Raw genomic sequence first — 19,880 nt, forward strand, 5'->3', positions numbered from 1 at the left:
ACAAAAAGATGAATCAAGATCCAGAATTTAAGATTAGGGAAGTTTAAGAATTGATGATAAAATATCAAAACTAGAGAAGTTAATTATGTAAAATGATTATATAATAATTTATAAACCAAACATTGAAAGTGGCAGGTGAGAAGGGCAAGGAAAGTCACACTACACTAAATTCTTGATCATACATAAACTAGAGAGACACAGAAAAATAGAGAAAGACATCACTAACTACTAGCAGCTTTAACAGGCTAAATAGCAATTAAACTTTAAAAATCACTACAGAAAATTTGTGGTAAAAATCCCTAGCACTCACCGATACCCATGTGTCTCTCTTCTTGTCAGATAGGTAGACTACATTTCCTGGGCTCCTTGCATCTGGGTGAGGTCATGTGACCAGTTTGTACCATTTTTGGACCGAGGTGTTAAAGACCAATTGACCATCTCTGATTGTCTCTAGTTTTCCCAGCAAAAGAAGGACCTCAAGGCCTGAAGGAATGTGGATGCACCGCATGGAAAGAGCCAAGGTCCTTAAATGACCCAGGACAGTTTAGAAAGGGATAAGGAAGAGATATAGATAAAAGTCCGAGTTTTGGTCTTGGGTCTTGTGTGAATCCTAGGAATCAAGATGAAAACATAGGAGTAATTATGGGATTGAGGATTTGAAAGGTATTGTTTCACTTGAGACTTCTTGAGTCTGGAGTGTTTTTGTGGCCACCAGGTTTACTTCAAAATTAAAGTGTGAATATCTGAGGTAGAGTTATACATATACTTCGGAGTTAAGCTATGAATACTAACTTGTGTTTGAAACAGCAGGATGGTATGAGGATTTCCTACGAGATTATGTTAAATATGTGTACATTGGGAAATATTTCTCAGGTATTCTAATCCTGTTCTCAGTAACCCATATTTTATAGACCACAGACATTTATAAGTAGGTATTGCTCTAACTGTAGCATATCAGGTCAACCTCAGTGAGTTGAAGAAGAGGGTTATAAACTTTGGATAAAATCTTTGCTATTAAATGACATTTTTGCTGGTGCTCTTCATGTACAGGTCAGAAATGTGGTCTTAGGCATGGAAAATTCTCAAATCTAGAACAAGCCCCTCTCCTTGGTAATGGATTTCCAAATAATTTAAAATGGTTACTAGATGGGCTGGTTGAAAGTCCTCTTGCAAAAGGATTACGCTCTGTATATGCTGTTGGATTATTTTTAGAGATTGTTATCAATATCAGTTATGTCCTCGAGATCTTTATCATCTAGATCAGGGGTCAACAAACTGATGATTTTACCATGAGTAAAATCTGTCTTGTTGGCCAAATCTGGCCTGCCACCTCTTTGTATATAACCTGTGAGCTAAGAATGGTTTTTACACTTTTAAATTGTTGGGAAAAAAATCGAAAGAATAATAGTGTTTCACGACATGTGAAAATCAAATCTCAGTGTCCATAATATATTTTTATTGGAACACAGGCATGCTTGTTGAAGAGTTATGTATTGCTGTTTTTATGCTACAATGGCAAAGTTGAGTATTTACAACAGAGAATGTATACTGCCTGCAAAACCTAAGTATTTACTCTCTGGGCCTTTACAAAAAAGTTTGTGGCCCTGATCTAGAGCAATTACAGTAAACCATTCCATTTAATAGGTCTCCTAATTGATTTGTCTAGGATTGAATTCTTCAGCAGGCTCAATGGGTGGCAACTTTGTACCAATATAGAAACTTGGAAGGACCCTATTAAGGCTATTTTATAATAGAAGTGTTTTTCTTGCTCACAGATTCTCAAATTAGAGTCCAGTTCCCCAAGTTCTATTGTGCAGAGCTGTGTGTCATGAACGAAGCACTTCTTGGAAAACTTGAACTTATCACAACTACTTCTTAAGAAAATTTTTACTCTGCCTGAGGGTAAAACTGCTCACATGAAGAAGTGGGAAGAGTCTCTTGAGCTATGATCCAAGCCAGGCTCCTTATTTTTCCCAGCAAGATGCCAGATGCCTTCTATCTAGTTTATGCAACCAAAACGAATACCTGCATTTTGGAACCCACCCTGCCCCCAGCTCCTTTAGTCTCTCATTGTGTTCCAGCTCCTTTCAATCAATAACCTTCCAGAGAAAACTGTAGTTAAAGGAAATGTATATGAAATGTGTTAATTATTCATCATTTTATATTTGGCCATGGAAACAGGACAGATCATTCCTGCTCTTAAAGTGAACTGATATGGGCAAACAGGGACAGAGTTAGTTAGCTAAGCTACTGTAACCAAGAAGCCCTTAAATAAAGTGACTTAAATACAATAAATGTTAATCTGTATCTCACACAATAGCTTCAAAGTAAGTGAATCAGTTTGTGCTCTGTGTGGTCATTCAAGAACCCAGGTTCTTTCTCTTATGTGGCTTTGGATCTCTTAGGGTGTTGGCCATGCCTGCAGAGTTGAAACTGAGAACACTGCAGCACCCACAGTCTAGTCCTGGGAGAGAATGAAGAGAGAACAGGTAGGCATGTACCTAGTGTTTTGTGGTTATGATCCCAAAAGACTCATATTTCTTTTCACATGTTATTGGCAGAAACACAGTCACATGGCCACAACTAACTGCAAAGGAGGCTAGTAAAAATAGTCTAGATTGGTGGACATGGGGCACCATCACTAAAAGGAAAAGGGGAGTTAGCAGTGGTTAGTAGTTCTACCTTCTACCCAAGTCAGGTAATTATAAAGTGAGATTTGGTCTTTATCCATCTTCAGCTTACTGTAGACATGCTTTTACCTGAATGCTTTGCAAAATTATGTCCCAATTTTTTATTAGAAATGGCTTCACTAATAATCTATAATGAAAAAGAATCTGAAAAAGAATCTACCTATCTATCTATCTATCTACCTAAATCACTTTGCTGTACACCTGAAACTAATACAACATCGTAAATCGACTATGCATCTATATAAAGTAGTTTGTTTTGAAAAAAAAAATGACTCTAAATGATTAACATAAAACAAAACAAAACCCAAAGCAAGCAAACAAAAGAAATGGCTCCCCAAGTTTTTTGGTAAAATGCTGTTGAAAGCACTGTGAACATTTTAGAGAGAGAACAATACTTTATACCAACACTAAATGATTACTAAGTGCTAAACATATATTATTTCATCTTTATCATCATATTTTAAGGCAGTTATTATTATTATCTCCATATTCTGAATTAGGAAACTAGGATGTAGTGAAGTTAAGTGGCTTATTTTAGGTCATAGTGCTAGAAAATATTGCAACTGGGAGTCAAACATAAGTTTCCCTAATTCCAAAGCCTATTTTAAAAATTATTCCTTCATATGGCTTCAGAGAGTTTTGCCACTTTTCTGGTTAGGAGAATTTAAAACACCGAGATAGATGGAATCACCAACAAGAGAGTTAGAGGGTGAAAAATACTCAGGAGGAACTTTGAGAAAGTCTTTGGGCGGGTGGTGGTGGGATGAACTGGGAGATTGGGATTGACATATACACACTAATACGTATAAAATAGATAACTAATAAGAACCTGTTGTACAAAAAAATAAATTAAAATTAAAAAAATAACTACTAGGGATGTAACATACACCATGATGATGATAGTTTACACTGCTGTATAATATATAGGAAAATTGTTAAGAGAGCAGGTCTTAAAAGTTCTCATCCTAAGGAAAACAATTTACTTTTTATTATATTTATATGAGGTGATGGATGAGAACTAAACTTATTGTGGTGGTAATCATTTTATAATATATGTAAATCAAACCATCATGCTGTATACCTTAAACTTATTCAGTGGCGTATGTCAATTATTTCTCAATAAAACTGTAAAAATTCAAAAAAAAAAGTTTTTAGGGGTTGAGGACAAGAGCAGCTGGTGACGCAGGAGGGAGCATTTGAGTAAGGAGGGGTCATTTATGGACCCACTACCACAGAGAAACAGAATAGGATGGCACTAACAAGAGAGCATTGGATTGGGTCATCATGAGAATGATTTCAAGACGACCAGATCAGTAGAATGCAAGGGAAGAAGGTCAGACTACAGAAGATGCACAAGTGAACAGGCAGAAAGCCAGTGGAAAAGGCGCACCCAGTCTATTTGCTTTGGTAACTGGAGCGATGGGTGGGGAAGCAGAGAGACAAGGTGAGCCAATGATGGTGGGTGCTTTCAAAGGAGGTGAGATTTGGGATGATGTACATGGATTGCCACCTGAACAAGGTAAGTTCCGACAAGTCAAAAAAATTCTTCTAGCTACAAAATCTAGTGGTTTCTGGTTAAGAGAGCAAGATGAGGCAGATGCTTTTTATGTGGATTTAAATTTTTTTAATGGGGATGCCTTCATACTTTACAAATTTTCTGGAGAGCTCAGTGAGATATTATAATACAGGAGTTATGTCATTAGTCTTTGTAGTACCAAGGGCCCAGGACAAAAAAGTCAGAAAAAAATGTTCCTGGAAGGAGGAAGGAAAGGAAAGGGAGGGAGGAAAGTAGAAGAGGAAAAGAGAAAGAGGAAAGATGGAAGAAAAAGAGGAAGGGGAGAGATGGATAAGGAGAATGATATGATACAGGATGTGAACGTCTGAAGGTCAGGGGGAGCTCCTGACAGATGGTCAAGTGGGCAGCCCTTGGATGATTTTTTCCATTTCCTCTTTTTTCAGTTCCTTCCTCTCTCACCACCTCCAGTGTTTTCTTGCTCTTTTCCGGCTGTCAATGACCTCGTTAGCGAGGAGACCTCAGAAGCGGCACTGCCTTTCTACCCCCTTCCCTCGTGGGCATTTTTCACCATTTATTTTAGAGTGAGCAGTCAAAATGGGAAGGATCTCACTAAATCACTCTTGACAAAGTGCTAATAACCATTAAGGCCAAATGCAGGATACACAGTCGAAAATGGGATGCTTGAGCTCTAAGTCTGAGTGTGAGAAGTGCTACTGACTGTAATTCGTGGTAAGTTATTAAGTGCCAGTTTCTAACTCCTAGGGCTGCATAAACAATCTAAGTGAAGGTGTTTTTGTCTCTTTTCTTATAAAAGTGGGATTTTCCCCCACTAATATCATTTATCTTCATGGTATTTCACTTAGGTTGAACTATTATCTTTTATTATGGAAAGCAGGGATAAGAACCTCATGTCTATATAGGGACCAGGAAGATAGGGAGGGTGCAGCCTGTGTAAAGGGGAAACCAGTGCCAGCTGATTATTTTCCCTTCAGCAATGTGGGAACAGTTTCACCCAATCATTGGGTTTTTCAGATCAATCCAAAATCATCATCTTTATGTGAAATCTTCTAATTGTTAAATGTTAGCAAAATATTTTTTTTTTCAAATACTGCTGGCAAAACAATGCATGGAGGTTGGGAGTAAATATGGTCCATGTGCTGGCAGTTTGTAATATTTGCATAAAAATGAACTGAACAGATGCAGGGATGATTTTTCCTCACATGATATCAACACAGAGATGCAAACATTTAAAATGGGTGTTTCTAAAACTTTAATACTTATCTCTGTTAATCTGTGATTGGTAAAAATTTACCTGAGATATTTTGCTATCCAAATGGTGTGCCCATGTGGAGGGTCATAGTTAAGAAAGAATATCTTTTAAAAAATACATTTTATGGTTTTTAATAAGCAAATATTCATAAGCTTATTATGACTTTCAACCTATAGTTTTGTGCCTTTTAGCATGTTAGACAAGGTCCAATTTTATCCTACAAATCAAGAAAACATTTGAAATTAAACTTGCAAAAAAGAGGTGGCCCTTTCACAGCGGAGTGACTAGTTAATTTACTTAGGATAGCAGGTTGCAGGAAAGAAGAAAATGATAATGAAACACACTTTCACAGAGCTGACCCTCTTCTGAGAGTTAACCTTTGTGCTCACAAATAGTTATCTGAAAAATTTCTAAGGTATGAATGGAAATAACAGCAGATTGCATTACCTACATCCTGAAGGTCAGAGGTTCAGCTTACCAAGGTAATGAAACTTCAGTGAGCTGCTTCAGATCTATTAGGTTTGTCAGTTTTTATAAGCATGCTTACTTCAGGCATGCAATTATAACATAAAGGACCTCTACTGGTAATAATTCAGTCGCCAGATCTTAACAGAAGTATTCAAATGTCAGATGCGGGGGAGGGCGTCCACCTTTCTAAGTAGGTTTTTAAGATGAATCAGGTATTGAGGGCGAAATAGAAAGAGGGAGATGAGTGAAAATATATTATACATAAAAATCCATCTCCAGATAAAAACTTTGTATTTTTTCCCAGAGGTGTCTCAGAAGGTAATCATAAGCATCAATTAACTTATGTTCTTCCATTTAAATGGTTTAAGAGATCCCAGTAGAGGTGACACAGATCATTAGAAATCTGCAACCTTATAAGAACCCTAGAGCGATAGTCTTTTGGTAAAAATGGCTTATTTAGTGGCAATGTAGATCGACATAACCAGTACTAATTTTAATTTACCATTAATGTCACCTAACACTGGTTTTAATCAACAATTGATATAACATAACCGGGGCAAATTCACTCAAGATGCTCTAAATGAAATAGGAAGCACTTCTCATCTTAAGCTATAACAAAATCAAAATCAGAAGGTTACGATTGCCCAAGCTGGAGTCATTTTACATCTTTTTATGTACTAGTAGATGATTATCCTAGTAGATACAGTTTACTTTTACAAAACAAATATTTTCATTGGGGGTTTCCAAATCAGATATTTCTCAATATTTGGTAATAGTCTAGCAAGTTTTGATTCAACTATTTGCCAGATCTCAAGTGATCCTTCTAAGAAGAATTACAATACATGGTTCCATGATACAGTCAGTCTTGGTTTTTTCTGATTGTGATAATGGATCACTACAAATTAACAGATCAGCTGGGAAATGTTACTCTACTGACCAACCAGATCTGAAATTTCAGTTATTGTGGTTTCTAAAGTTGTGTGAGCTCTTCTAACTGCCTATAACGTTGTGTTCTGAATGGGCCCAGGGTAAACTGCAGTGTTACTGAGGCAATAACTGTGATGGTGGCAAGTCCAGTGATGGTGGCCAGCCTTCCTTTTCCTGTATCAAGCTGGAATTCTAGCCGTTACCAGTGCTGAAGACAATTCACTTGGAAAAAACCATCGTACTTCTGCAATCCTAGTAAATGGATCTTGCTGATAAGTGATGAATTATGAGATGGGGGCAGAGCTCCCTGCAGGAAAGTGCACAATATTATATCGTTATCAAATTAGTATATGGACATTTCTATCACAACTGGTGTGACAAAAACTACATTCCCCATCCAAAAGGAATGGAAGGAGGAAGAGAAGGCCCAAGAAGGATGGGCAAGTAGGAGAGAGAACTTCCTTTGAGGAAGAATAGCACAGGGAACTTGGCTTTTTGTTTCTGTCATTTTTTAATGTGTCCATTTTAGATTCGTTTTGGTACGAATATGGGAAAGGGAAATAAAGCTGTAAGAAGCTGACTTACTTGGTTTAGCCCATCTCACGTCTATGGCCGTGTGGTTGAGAACAATTGCAGTGAGGTTGGTTCCTCTCTCCGGAAGCCCGGCTAACGTGGTCACAGTTGCTTCTTGACTTGGTGTAAAACCCACACTGTTGTGTACAAAGACCTTATACGCATACGTTGTAAACCTAAAAGGTTGTTTTTTAAAAATGCATATATAAATTTATCTTTCTGGAAAGCATACGCATACGTTGTAAACCTAAAAGGTTGTTTTTTAAAAATGCATATATAAATTTATCTTTCTGGAAAGCAAACACATTTTCTTTTTCCTCACAAAATACAGACTTTTCCCCCATAGGATGCACCATTTTCTCCCCCCAATACATTTTCTTTATTCTTCCCTGCACAAAAAAGGTAGCATTATTTTTGTAACTCTCAAGCCTTAACCAAAGTGTTAAGAAAAGATGTTATTAGCAATGCTAAGCAAATACTGCTATTTAAAACAAACGTGGTTTATCGTTTTGCTCATCCTTATTGTTTTCAGAAGTGCTGAGGATTATAGCTCAATTCAAGATGCAATTACGCATCTGGTAACCTGCCAGCTTTCTATCTGAATTTGATCCAGTGAGTTTTATGTTCTTCTTTTGGAAAACTCATCCATTTTCAAATATCAGACTCCCTCATCACCACTTTCTTCCTATACTTGTGCTTCCTTCCCATAATCTCATTGACTGAGAGATAAACCCCTAAATTAAATCCTAAAACCGTGACCAAGTATACAGCATTCTCCCACTGAGGGTTTTGCTATGGTGAGCTGTATTTTGCCATTGTGAGAACATATTTACTTGAGTCAATATAGTGGAAACTGAGCACTGCTTTTTGGGAGGAGAAAACTGGACATGGTGACGTCATGGTGATGTCATATATTAAATCAGTGATGGGCTAAAGCCACCGATTCCTCATCCTTTTTGGCTCTTTTGGGCAGAAGACTTATCAGGCTTTCTTTTCTGGGTCAGACTGCCTGGGGAGGAAAATACTATTTACAGACACAGTCAAGCTTTGACTGGACAACAGCTTAGACTGAGAACTTGCTTAAACACATTGTACAACACATGACCCTCCCTGGGAGGCATCCAGTCCTCAGGGAAGACACTAGTCTCAGATCATCACCTTCTTTGGGTTTTAATAGATCATCAAGGATACCTCACATCCAGTGCAGGGTCCAGGGAATTTGTCTCAGTAAGTCACAACTCATTAGTCATGACAACAGAGGGAGGGCGCCGTTTGCAGGACTGTGCTAAATAACTTAGCCAAAATTATGTCAGGAGTTTTACAGCATTTTGCCACCATCCATGTAGAAGAGGTCCACTTGCCTTACCTTGTTTCTCACTCATGGCGCAAATGTATTTTTGCAGGGTTTGGCTTCAGCCACATTTATTGACAATGCTCTGCTTATTGCAGCTACAGGTAAAGAATCAGTGATTTCCTTGAAGCTATTTATTTTCTATTTCCCCCAAATAACTACTAGCAACAGATCTTCTACATCTCTCTGCTTTACCCCCTCTCCTTGTGTCTTTCTTTCTCTTCTTTTGGTTTTGATGCTATAGTGGGTTGAACTGTGTCCCCCCAGAAGGTATGTTTAATCCTAACCCCTAGTTCCTGTGAATGTGACCTTATTTGGAAATAGGTGCAATCAAGTTAGCATGAGTTTATACTGGATATGGGACAGGCCTAAATCCAAAGGACTGATATCTTTATAAAAGAAAGGAGAGGGAAATTTTGTTACAGAGACACAGACACACACAGGGAGAAGGTGTCTATGAGGAGCTGGGGGCAGAAATTGGCGTTATGCTGCCATAAACCAAGGAACAACTTTGGCCACCAGAAGTTGGAAGAGGCAAGGAATGATTGTTTTCTAGAGGCTTTGGAGGGAACATAGTCCTGACGGTACTCTGATTCTGGACTTTCAACATCCAGAGCTGTAAGAGAATACATTTCTGTTGTTTGAAGCCGCTCAGTTAGTTTACAACAGCCCTAGGAAACTCATACATATGCTTTCTGGAAAGTGCTAAATAGTCTACACGACAATGACAACTGGAAGATAATAATAACAGTATTTACTGAGTACTTAATATGTGTCAGGAATTTTCTATATGATTAACTCATTCATTCTTCACCATACTATTATAATACCTGCATTGAACATGAGGAAAATAAGGCCTAAAGAGCTAAACCACTTGTCCAAGTCATTGAACTAGTAAGTGGGAGAGTAAAGACTCAAACCTAGACAGTCTGATTCCAGAACCTCCTCTTTTAACCAGGATGCTATACTGCCAGCATCGTAATGATGGTGATGATGATAAAAATAATAACAAGCACAATGGTCAGTTGATCCATCTATAGTTGGATGATGTCATATCACTGAGGCTTGACCTTTGAGTTATTTTTCTGGCAAAGGGGAGAGATTTTGGCTTACGCATCCAAACGGTCTTGCCAAATTTCCTTTGTGACCACTAGTATGAATGTGAAGGATGGTGAGTCGGGGTTAAGAGGGTAGCAAGTGTGTGACAGTCAAATGACACACAGCTAATGGCTCACATGGGAACTGAACCAGTGACCCTGGCTTCATTAGCTCTCTCCCTGGGTAAAATACTTTTAATTGTGTTTTACTTCCCAAAATGGTTTAAAAGAAATTTAGCTAGAGTCTGGATGCTTAATCTCTCCTGCAATATTTGAAGTTTTCTTCCACATATTTACTCTGTGATAAATTTAGTAACCTTTATGGCTTTAAAGTGATACCATTTTTGTGGTTCTTTATACAAGTGGAATTAAAAACATCAGGCGGCCCTGAAACGGTAAATTGTAAATAAGTTCCGTGGGGCCTTAGTTCTTAACTGTGATACTTTAAGCTATTTCATCATAGTTTAGGTATGGTGAAATGATACAATTTATGTCTGCATAGAAGAAATTTAGGCCACATAAATACATATAACTGGAATGTCCATTTTTAAAGTAGAGTTGCCCCTTGGTATCTGAGGGGGGATTGGTTCCAGCACCCCATGGATACCAAGATTTGAGGATGCTCGAATCCCTTATATAAAATGGCATAGTATTTGCATATAACCTATGCACATTTTCTGTACTTTAAATCATCTCTAGATTACTTATAATACCTAATATAATGTAAATGCTATGTAATAGTTGAAATCACAATGTAAATGCTATGTAAATAGTCACAGGCATGTAGCAAATTTAAACTTTACTTTTTGAAAGTTCCTGGAATTCTTTTCCCAAATATTTTTGATTCACAGTTGGTTGACTCGTGGATACAAAATCTGCAGATGCAGAGGGCTGACTGTAATATTAACATTTTAGAGTGAAAGATGACTTTAGAGTTTATCTGCATTAAATAATGAAATATCTGCTACATTTTACAGATAAGAAACCTGAGACCCAGAGAAGTTAAGGGGCTTTGCCTAAGGTCGCACAGCTAAAGAGGATTAGGTGGGCCTGTAGTTTATTCATTTCTAATATTAAATTCTTTCCACTATACACTATTATTTTATTGAATTGAGAAATCAGTAGGCATTTCACTTGATGTCATGCATTTGTCTTTTGCATTTTCTTTAATTTTCACGGTTAAGGTAAAATTTTAAGGAATAGGATCTTGAACTCCCTTAAATGAACTAACATGTACTGTTTTCATGACATCTGAAACCTAATCTTTGTCAGTAAGTATATATACGTCTGACTACATGGGTCGGTATATGTTTCACCAATTCATGTCAAAAAAGAAAATATTCGTTTGCTTAACGTATTTTGTTCATTTGCTCTAGTATATTGTTTTTAGGTAGACTTGGGTGTTGATATCAGATGGGACATTCCATTTAGTTAATAATAAAATACTTTTAAGAGAAAAATGCTCCATCAGTTGAAATCATATACTCATGCAAAACATATGTATATCAATCAATATCTTCCCTAAATACTAATTGTGTTTCTTGGGTATATTTTGAAAAATGTACCATTTCAAACCCTGTAAGATATAGCTTTTGAAATCTGCTAAGTGAATGAAAACTTATATTAAGTCTATGCTGTAACCAGTAAAACCAACTGTTTGAAGGTCCATTTAGGAATACGAGGCTGTTACAATAGTTATCCCCTAATTGATTAATTTTTTTGAGACTGTTCTCCAGCCCCTCCTTTCATCCACACACAGAAAATGGTAAACTTGTTGTGTAATAGACATGACTCTGGTATTTCTTCCTTGTAAAAGATCATATATATTGAAATCTTATTTATGGAACGAGACTCATTTCAAGGTTCAGTTGTTATTACTCGAATTAGAAAACTAGATTCTGTTTAGATGATAAAGTTTTTAATCTGTTTGTTTATTGACTAGATGATTTTATAAATAAATGAATGGCTACTTCATAGTTCCTAAAGCATTCAGTCTCATAACTTTCAGGTCACATATAATTTGGTTGGCTAGTGCCACGAAAATCTACCTGTCCAATAGAGAAATGATCCTTACTGAAACTTAGAAAGATGTTTTTTTTCTTACAAATTATATTGCTCTTTTATGTTTGATACACCATTACTTCATTCATTCACTAATTTGTTCATTCATTCAAAAAATATTTATTAGCACTAACAACATGCCAGATACTAAACATAGTGAATGTAATGTCTGTCCTACTGGAGTGTGTGTATGTGTGTATGTATGTGTGTGTGTGTGTGTGTGTGTGTGTGTACGTGTGCATACTTATATACATATTTACAGATAAATGTTTTTAAATGAGAACCTCTAAAACATATTTTCATTTATTCCTTTTTCTTTCCACATACATCAGAGAATCTAATTTAACCTAATCTAGTCAGGAAGTCTTCACAGAGGAGATAACATTTGGGCTAGGTATTGATGACAAACAGTAATCTGGCCTGTGGAGACATTAATTTAGCCAGTAAGAAGCATTATTCAGGGCAAAATGTGTGGAAGGCTTGTACTTTGAAAGGGTCTGATGTGTTTTGGGAACCAATAAAACCAATTCTTCAGTGCAGCTACAGAATGCCTCAGGTTATTTTCATCAGAATTAAAAATGTGTCAACTTTATTGATGTCCTAACAGAATTCATGTGTCAATATTGTCACCAATATAAATCATGCTTCCGAAAATGCAGGCTATTCAGTTCCTCCTTCTACTAACTCTTCTTCATATCCACCACAATCCAACACATGCTTGGGTACAACATTATACACCAGAGGATTTGAGAAACCTCTGATAGCATACTGTTCCTTACACCCTCAAATCCTTTTGTGGGAATAAATAAATAGGCAAACAAAAATGCAACACTGTTTCTACTGCTTAAATCTGTAATTGTTTAGATTTTCCATTGATGGTGGATACCTTCTTTTCCTCACTTATTTGTCGCTGAAAGATTTTTTTTTCCCTAAAAATGCTGCTGAAAATTTTTGCTTTTGGAAATTGAAGAGTAAAGATGATCAATCACCATTGAAAGTTCTTATGATACTTTTTAGATTGTGAGTGAAAGTTGCAGCTGTCTATTCCTGTAGCTATCTGTACTTATGCTACCAGAATGTGGCACCTAAAATAACTTTGCTGTGATTTCTGTATTTGTTCTACTATATCATCAACATGAAAAAGAAATGCAAACAAATAAACTAGATTTCTTTCTTTCTTTTTTTTTTTTGAAGAAAACATTAGGCAATGAAACCTCCTATGAAAAAATGCATCCTCCCAGATTTAGAGGTTCATTTTTTTTTTTGTGAGGTAAGTTTTCAGATGATGACACTTAGAAAAGGACAGCATGAAGTAAATTTAGAGCAATGAAAAAAAATCACTGTGGCTCTACCATGTTAAATGTGAAACAGATACATTTTTGCTCATTTTGAATTAAGTACTTTCCTAGGAAATGGTACACCAATGTTGACAGAAGTTGGCTTTCATTCCTAGACCCAACTTTTACTCACATTATGGTATTAAGCAAGAAAATAACAGGCTCTACCTCACATTGGTGGTCATGGAAGAAAGGCCTTCCTTCTAACTCACCCTCAGTGTTTATGAAGTCAATTTGTTTACTTAACAGCTACAACTTGAACATGTTTATGTTATAGGAACACGTGTCATGGAGCTGACCCAGTCTTTCCCTATTAGCAAAGCAGAAAATGTTACTTGTGCACATATAATCTCATTACAAAAAAGGGGAATGAATGTCACACTCTTTTGAATATCATTCCCCAGAAACTATGTCCTCTTTCAGGGCTTGACACATTTCATTTTTGTAGGTTAAAAAAATCAGAATCTATGTCAGTAAGACTCAAACTTAGATTTTATAGTATATTTATCTTAAGCATTTAAACTTGAAAAGAGTCAGGTCCAACCGTTCTTTGAAAACCAGATGAATGTCTATGAATTTTGAATGCTTTCATTTAAAGATAATGCAATTAGAGGATTCTTGAGAACTCATATGAAAGTCTCTTTCCAGACTGTCATTGATAAAGAAATATTTGTAGGAATTCATAAATAATTGAAAGGAAAAGGAGTGAGAACATGCCTCCCTTCATAAACTCAATGGCAGCTAAGTTATTATAATCTACAAGTCAACATTTTCCTTAAAATAGAGCCTATTATTTCTCATAGCTTGTTCTTCCTTTGTCAGATCCAGAACAGAGAGGAGTTCATGCCATCACTGTGTTTGCAGTGACAAAGTGGTTTATCTGAATAGTTGAAAAAAATCTTTGCTAGTGCTAGCAGAAAAAAAAAAAAATCTCTTGACATTTAGTATTATGAGGCTAGTCAAAATATCACCTCAGCACATTTTGTTATATGTATACTTCCTTTCTAGAAGCAGCTGTCATCAGTATGTTTATGTCAACTTATGTTTCAACCTAATTTGTGGGGATTTAACTTAATTTCTTTCCTTACATCTTCGATTTGGACTTCTCATTAAAAATCCTTACAAGCATCATTAAAAATTCAATAATAAAATTTTGGCCTTGGTCCTAATTCCTTAATAAGTTTTCATTGCTTCTATGAAGACACAAAATTAACTTTCTGAGACTTATTCTGTTTTTCTGCCAACTACCTCATGGTTAAAAGTTAGATTCAGTAATGTTACATAGTCAAGTCTTCTTTATTTTGGAAATTGCTATATTTCAGGCACTTAGAGTTCACAGATCATAGAAAGTTACTTTTCCATACGATTTCCCTAGGTAGTGATGGTGTATCCGTAGTTAACTGTGATGATAGCAATTAATACATGTATGTGTGTGTGTGTGTGTGTGTGTGTGTGTGTGTGTGTGTATGAGTGTGGTTTTCTCCACTAGACTGTGAGCTCTTTGAGGGCAAGGGCTATGCTATTCATCTTTTGTTCCTTATCACAATGCCTGTCAGCATATAGGAAGCAAAAAGAAATTGCTGAATAAAATGAATTTCTTCAACTGAAGTCATCATTATACAGCAATGCTGGATTAAGTAAATAATGAATTGAAAATAGTGGAGAAGAGTCTAGGGACCACGATAATTTAGGTTGAACCAAAAGGATATGCTAGTAATTGATCCTTTTTAGCTTACAAAAATGGCAATTTTATATGGTTCATTCTATAGTTTCCTTAGATTTACGTGCGGCCTCTCTTCAAGAACCTCACCGCACCTGTAATGTTTTCCCACCAAGACCCTTTCAGACGGACAGGAGAATTTTCCTTAGTTTTACTCATTCCCCAAAGATAAGAACATCACAGTTAATATTCCTAAGGCACAGAGCAATGAATACCCAACTCTTTACACATTACTAAAAGTATTCTTTCATTTAGCATCTATTGGCACACCCACTGTGTGCCAGGCACTACGGTGGGGATTGTGATACAGAAGTCATGAAGACAAGGCCTTGCTCATGGTGGATCTGACAGTAAAACGGGGTGTCCAGACAAGTAGCCAGGCCAGTACAAAGACAACAGTGATTTGTAAGGGGTGTGCTATGGAAATACACTAAGGAAGCAGCTGGTTCAGACCAGGAAGAGGGTGTGCTCTAGGAAACTTCCAGGCCAAGACTTGAAGGACGGTAGACAGAGGGAAATGGCAGCTATGGGGAGAAGTTGAGGGGTGGGTGTTGCCTATTAGAGGTGCCGAACGCAATACTAACGTGGCTGAAGCACAGAGGCCCAGCAGAGGAAGAGGGGAGACAAGACCAGATTGTAAACAGAGTTCAGAGTAGAGCTAGTCAGTGTGAGTCTAGAAGCATAACCCACCTGATAGACAAGTCATTGAGCAATATGTCTTCAAAGTTTTCCTAAAATAATCTTGTGATTTTTTGAAATTTGATTACATTGCTTGATTCATGAAGGTTTAGACTACACTTAATCCCATCCAATCTCCTCATTTTATAGACAACAAAAGTGAAGCCCAGAGAAGTTAAGTGACTCCCCTAAGGCCACAAAGCTAGTCCTCCAGCACAGGATGAAACCAATCCCACCCCTCCTTACTCTCTCGTGGGGTACTCTTTTCTGACATTGCCTATTTGCCCATTTCTTGATCTCTTCGAACTCCAGATTGAATTCTTTCAAGTCCCAAGCCTGTTAATTAAATAATTTTTGTGAATTGAGTCAATGATTTATAGCAAATTATTTCCTGGAAAAGCAAGCATTTTACAAGTGGCCCAAACTTTCCCCAGTTTTGAACATGTTCAACATTTCCAGATTTCTCCATTACGTGTCTGGCTAGAGCTGTGACAAAGGCAAGAGGCTAAGGCTCAAACACCGACAAACTTGACTTCAAAAGGCTTATTTGAAGCATGCAGTTAAGATGGCAAATATTAAACATGCTGACTGTTGCAGCTCGATGATTAATGCCACAGATAATAACCAAACATGTTTTATTGCATAACTGATAACTGGCTCACACAATGAAGACACTCAGATTCTTTGAACTATTCAACATGCCCCAAACTAAATGCCAGCATTTGTTTTTATAGTTTTTGTCATCTCACCTGCTAAGACCCTTATCTTCATAAAACCACTGAGTTCCTGAATAAATATTGTGCCACAGATTTAAATCTTCTGGGGGATTTGATGCAAGTGGTTGATGGATTTTACGTCTCAGAAGCTCATATCTAAAGCAGAAGAGAAGCAGAAAGACCGGGATTATCTCAACTAATGTTATTACCAAAATTCAGGCTGTCTCACGGTACGAGTGTGTGGGGTGTATGTGTAAGCGTAAAGAAAACATCTTCATTTTCTTTTTTTTCAGATAATCTTTTTTTTTTTTTTTTTTGGCACAAGTGTCATCCGTGTAGCTAATGAACAATTGGCTACATTCACATTTTACTATTATCAGTAAAATGATAACATTTAGATTTCTTCTCTATCAGATTTGCCAAAACTTTATTGCCAGTTTCACACAAAATAGAATTACAAAAAGCTTATAAAGTTAATGATTTCCTAAGACTTCTACCATCAATACTTTATAAACAATGATAATATTATTGACTCCATAGTCTTGCCTAAGTGTCAAGTTGTTATAAAGCCATTTCAGAACCACAGTTCTTTTCTTTCATCTTATCTATATTCCTGACCACATGCTTTACAAGTTTCCAGATAATAATAACATGCCAAAAAATTATTGTGCTATCTTTAGAATTTTGAGGCATATTTGTGCAAATGTGTCATTTAGAACATGCATCAAGCTTGCTTAACATATAATAAAGATATACTTTGAAAATCAAGAGAGGGGCTGTGTAGAGAAGCATTAGAGAACAGCGATTGTTGTTTCGAGAGTTTTCAGCTCCTCACGATATTTTTACCTTGATGATCTTTTTATGGTTCCATATAAGTCAAGATACAGAAGATGAAACTGTATGAAAATTATGAGTGAGGCAGACACAGAGAACAGACCTGTGGTTGCCAAGGGGGAGGGGGTTGGGGGAGGGAAGGATTGGGAGTTTGGGATTAGCAGATGCAAACTATTATATACAAAATGAATGAACAACAAGGTCCTACTGTATAACACAGTGAACTATATTCAATATCCTGTGAGAAACCACAATGGAAAAGAATATAAAAAAGAATGTATATATATATATATATATATGTATAACTGAGTCACTTTGCTGTACAGCAGAAATTAACACAACACTGTAAATCAACTACACTTCAATAAAAAAAAATGTCATGAGTGAGGAATATCCAACAAGGAACTAGTTCAATGTTCCTATGTAAGGAAAAGCCTCCTTCCTCCCTTCCTTCCCAGAGAGATAAGATCGTAACAAAATCCAAAAGCACCATCGCTTTCTCTTACCTCAAATTGGGTCCGTTTGGCCTGGTTGGTGGCTGCCAAGAAATGCCCACATACGACTCACTTAGTGGAACCACGGACAACGGGCTAAGATCCTGAGGCAGGGTGGGATGGGTGGTCGCATGGGTAGGGAAACTCTCTGTGCACCCCCCTAGATACCCATTACCCCCTGAGCAAGCCACAACGGTGACAGAATAATTAGTGAAAGGAATCAGATGAGTAACAACGTGACTGAACACAGAGGAAGTAACGTTGGTGATTGTGATGCGAGGGTCAGGCATGCGGATCTCGTAGGTAAGGATGTCTCCATTCAGGATAAGTGGGGCTCTCCAAGTGACCTGAAATAAAACGTAAGCTTAGCACCAGTGTGACAACACAGGAACAGAGCAACTGCAGTTCACAAGGCCTGGCATTTTGCTCTGCCTTGTTTTCAGTTAAGTCACTTTCTAGATACCCACTTTCGACTTTGCCCTTTGCACACTAGACAGTGATGAAGGGTTTCGGATCAATTAGCAGTACACCAGGAACTAGATGAAATGCTGTTTCCTGGGTTGGGCTTTTAGTCTGGAGACTTTCTAAGATTGTCAGACTAATACACACCTTAGTGATTCACCTCCACCATGGGTGCCCTGAAGGACACACAGCACACACATGGAGAGAATTCACACATCCACACACATCAATGGGGTGGCAGCAGGATTTGATAGTTTTCTTGTTTATAACTCAATTAAACGAAACGTCAGAACTCCTTGCTTTGCATTATTAGTGTGTACTTTAAATATGTCACTATTCTTGTTTTCTTTTTTTTTTTGGATGGTGGTGGGAGGGTGCAGAAATCATTCTTTGCATTTTCTGAGGATGCCCTATTGAGTTCCTGAATCTCACTAGTGCATAATGTAACAAGTGAAGCAATAACAACACATCCTGTTCTCAAAGACAAGAGACATGTGGAAAGCTTTAAAAAGGCAAGCAAAGAATGATCCTGTTTAAATCATAGACATGAACATCAGAAGAAAGAAACACTGTTTTCTAATAATGTTTAACGTTGCTTTTCTTTTCTGGCTAAATATTGTAAGGGCATAGTGCTAACCCATTCATGCTGTTATGGGGGACAAAGGACCCTAGAAAAATGTGCATAAGTTGTTAAAAGATTACTTATTTATATGCTATCATGGGTCATCTTTTGTGTGTTGCCTTGCAATGTTCCTTAAATTTTGGAGTGTATATCCCAGCTCCCCAATAGACTGTAAGCTTCTCGATAGCAGGGCCTAAATTGTACACCCATTTAGTGCCATACACCCAGAGATGGAGTTCCGGAAGTAATAGCAGTCATGGCTATCTCCATTATGTTTTTCCTTAGCATATAGCTATTTTGAAACTTTCAAAGAGTTTTCCACAAAGTGATATATTGACACCTACATTTTTAGTTCTATACAAATTCAAAGTCTAAAAGGCGTAATAGAAAAATGAGAATGGAAAAGGATGAACCAAAATTTTCTATCTTAAAGAGAAAAAATTTCCTCCAGAAGGAATCTGACCTGAGATATTTGTAGGGTATTCTTCCTAATTCTTGGTGACAAAATGGGCCTCTACCAGATGTCATTGGGCAGTTGCTTGATGATTACGGTCCTACCTTAAAATTAACAAGGACCTGACATCTACTCCAACTTTACTACATGGCTTGAAATCATTGCTGATTTTAAAAACTTTTTCTGGACTTCCCTAGTGGCGCAGTGGTTAAGAATCCACCTGCCATTGCAGGGGACACGTGTGGGTTCGAGCCCTGGTCCGGGAAGATCCCACATGCCGCGGAGCAACTAAGCCTGTGAACCACAACTACTGAGCCTGCACTCCAGAGCCCACGAGCCACAACTACTGAGCCCGCGTGCCTAGAGCCCGTGCTCCTCAACAAGAGAAGCCACCGCAGTGCAACAAAGAGTAGCCCCCACTGTGCTCGCTTCGGCAGCACATATACTAAAATTGGAACGATACAGAGAAGATTAGCATGGCCCCTGCGCAAGGATGACACGCAAATTCGTGAAGCGTTCCATATTTAAAAAAAAAAAAAAAAAAGAGTAGCCCCCACTCACCGCGACTAGAGAAAGCCCGTGTGCAGCAACGAAGATCCAACACAGCCAA

At 37.4% G+C, this 19,880-nt stretch overlaps 1 protein-coding gene across 2 annotated transcripts in view; it reads right to left on the minus strand.

The window, feature by feature from the left end:
- Nucleotides 1-19,880, minus strand: part of USH2A (usherin) — a 794,931-nt gene that overhangs the window by 245,873 nt on the left and 529,178 nt on the right. For both annotated transcript variants that reach the window (XM_082428283.1, XM_082428282.1), the window contains exons 41-43: nucleotides 17,745-18,079; nucleotides 16,438-16,560; nucleotides 7,457-7,620 (exon numbers count right to left, since the gene is read on the minus strand). In XM_082428283.1, coding sequence (XP_082284409.1) covers nucleotides 7,457-7,620; nucleotides 16,438-16,560; nucleotides 17,745-18,079 — 622 coding nt within the window. The remainder of the gene's footprint in view (nucleotides 1-7,456; nucleotides 7,621-16,437; nucleotides 16,561-17,744; nucleotides 18,080-19,880) is intronic.

Source organism: Balaenoptera physalus, assembly GCF_965194825.1.
Source record: "Balaenoptera physalus genome assembly, chromosome: 1".
Lineage (NCBI taxonomy): Eukaryota > Metazoa > Chordata > Mammalia > Artiodactyla > Balaenopteridae > Balaenoptera > Balaenoptera physalus.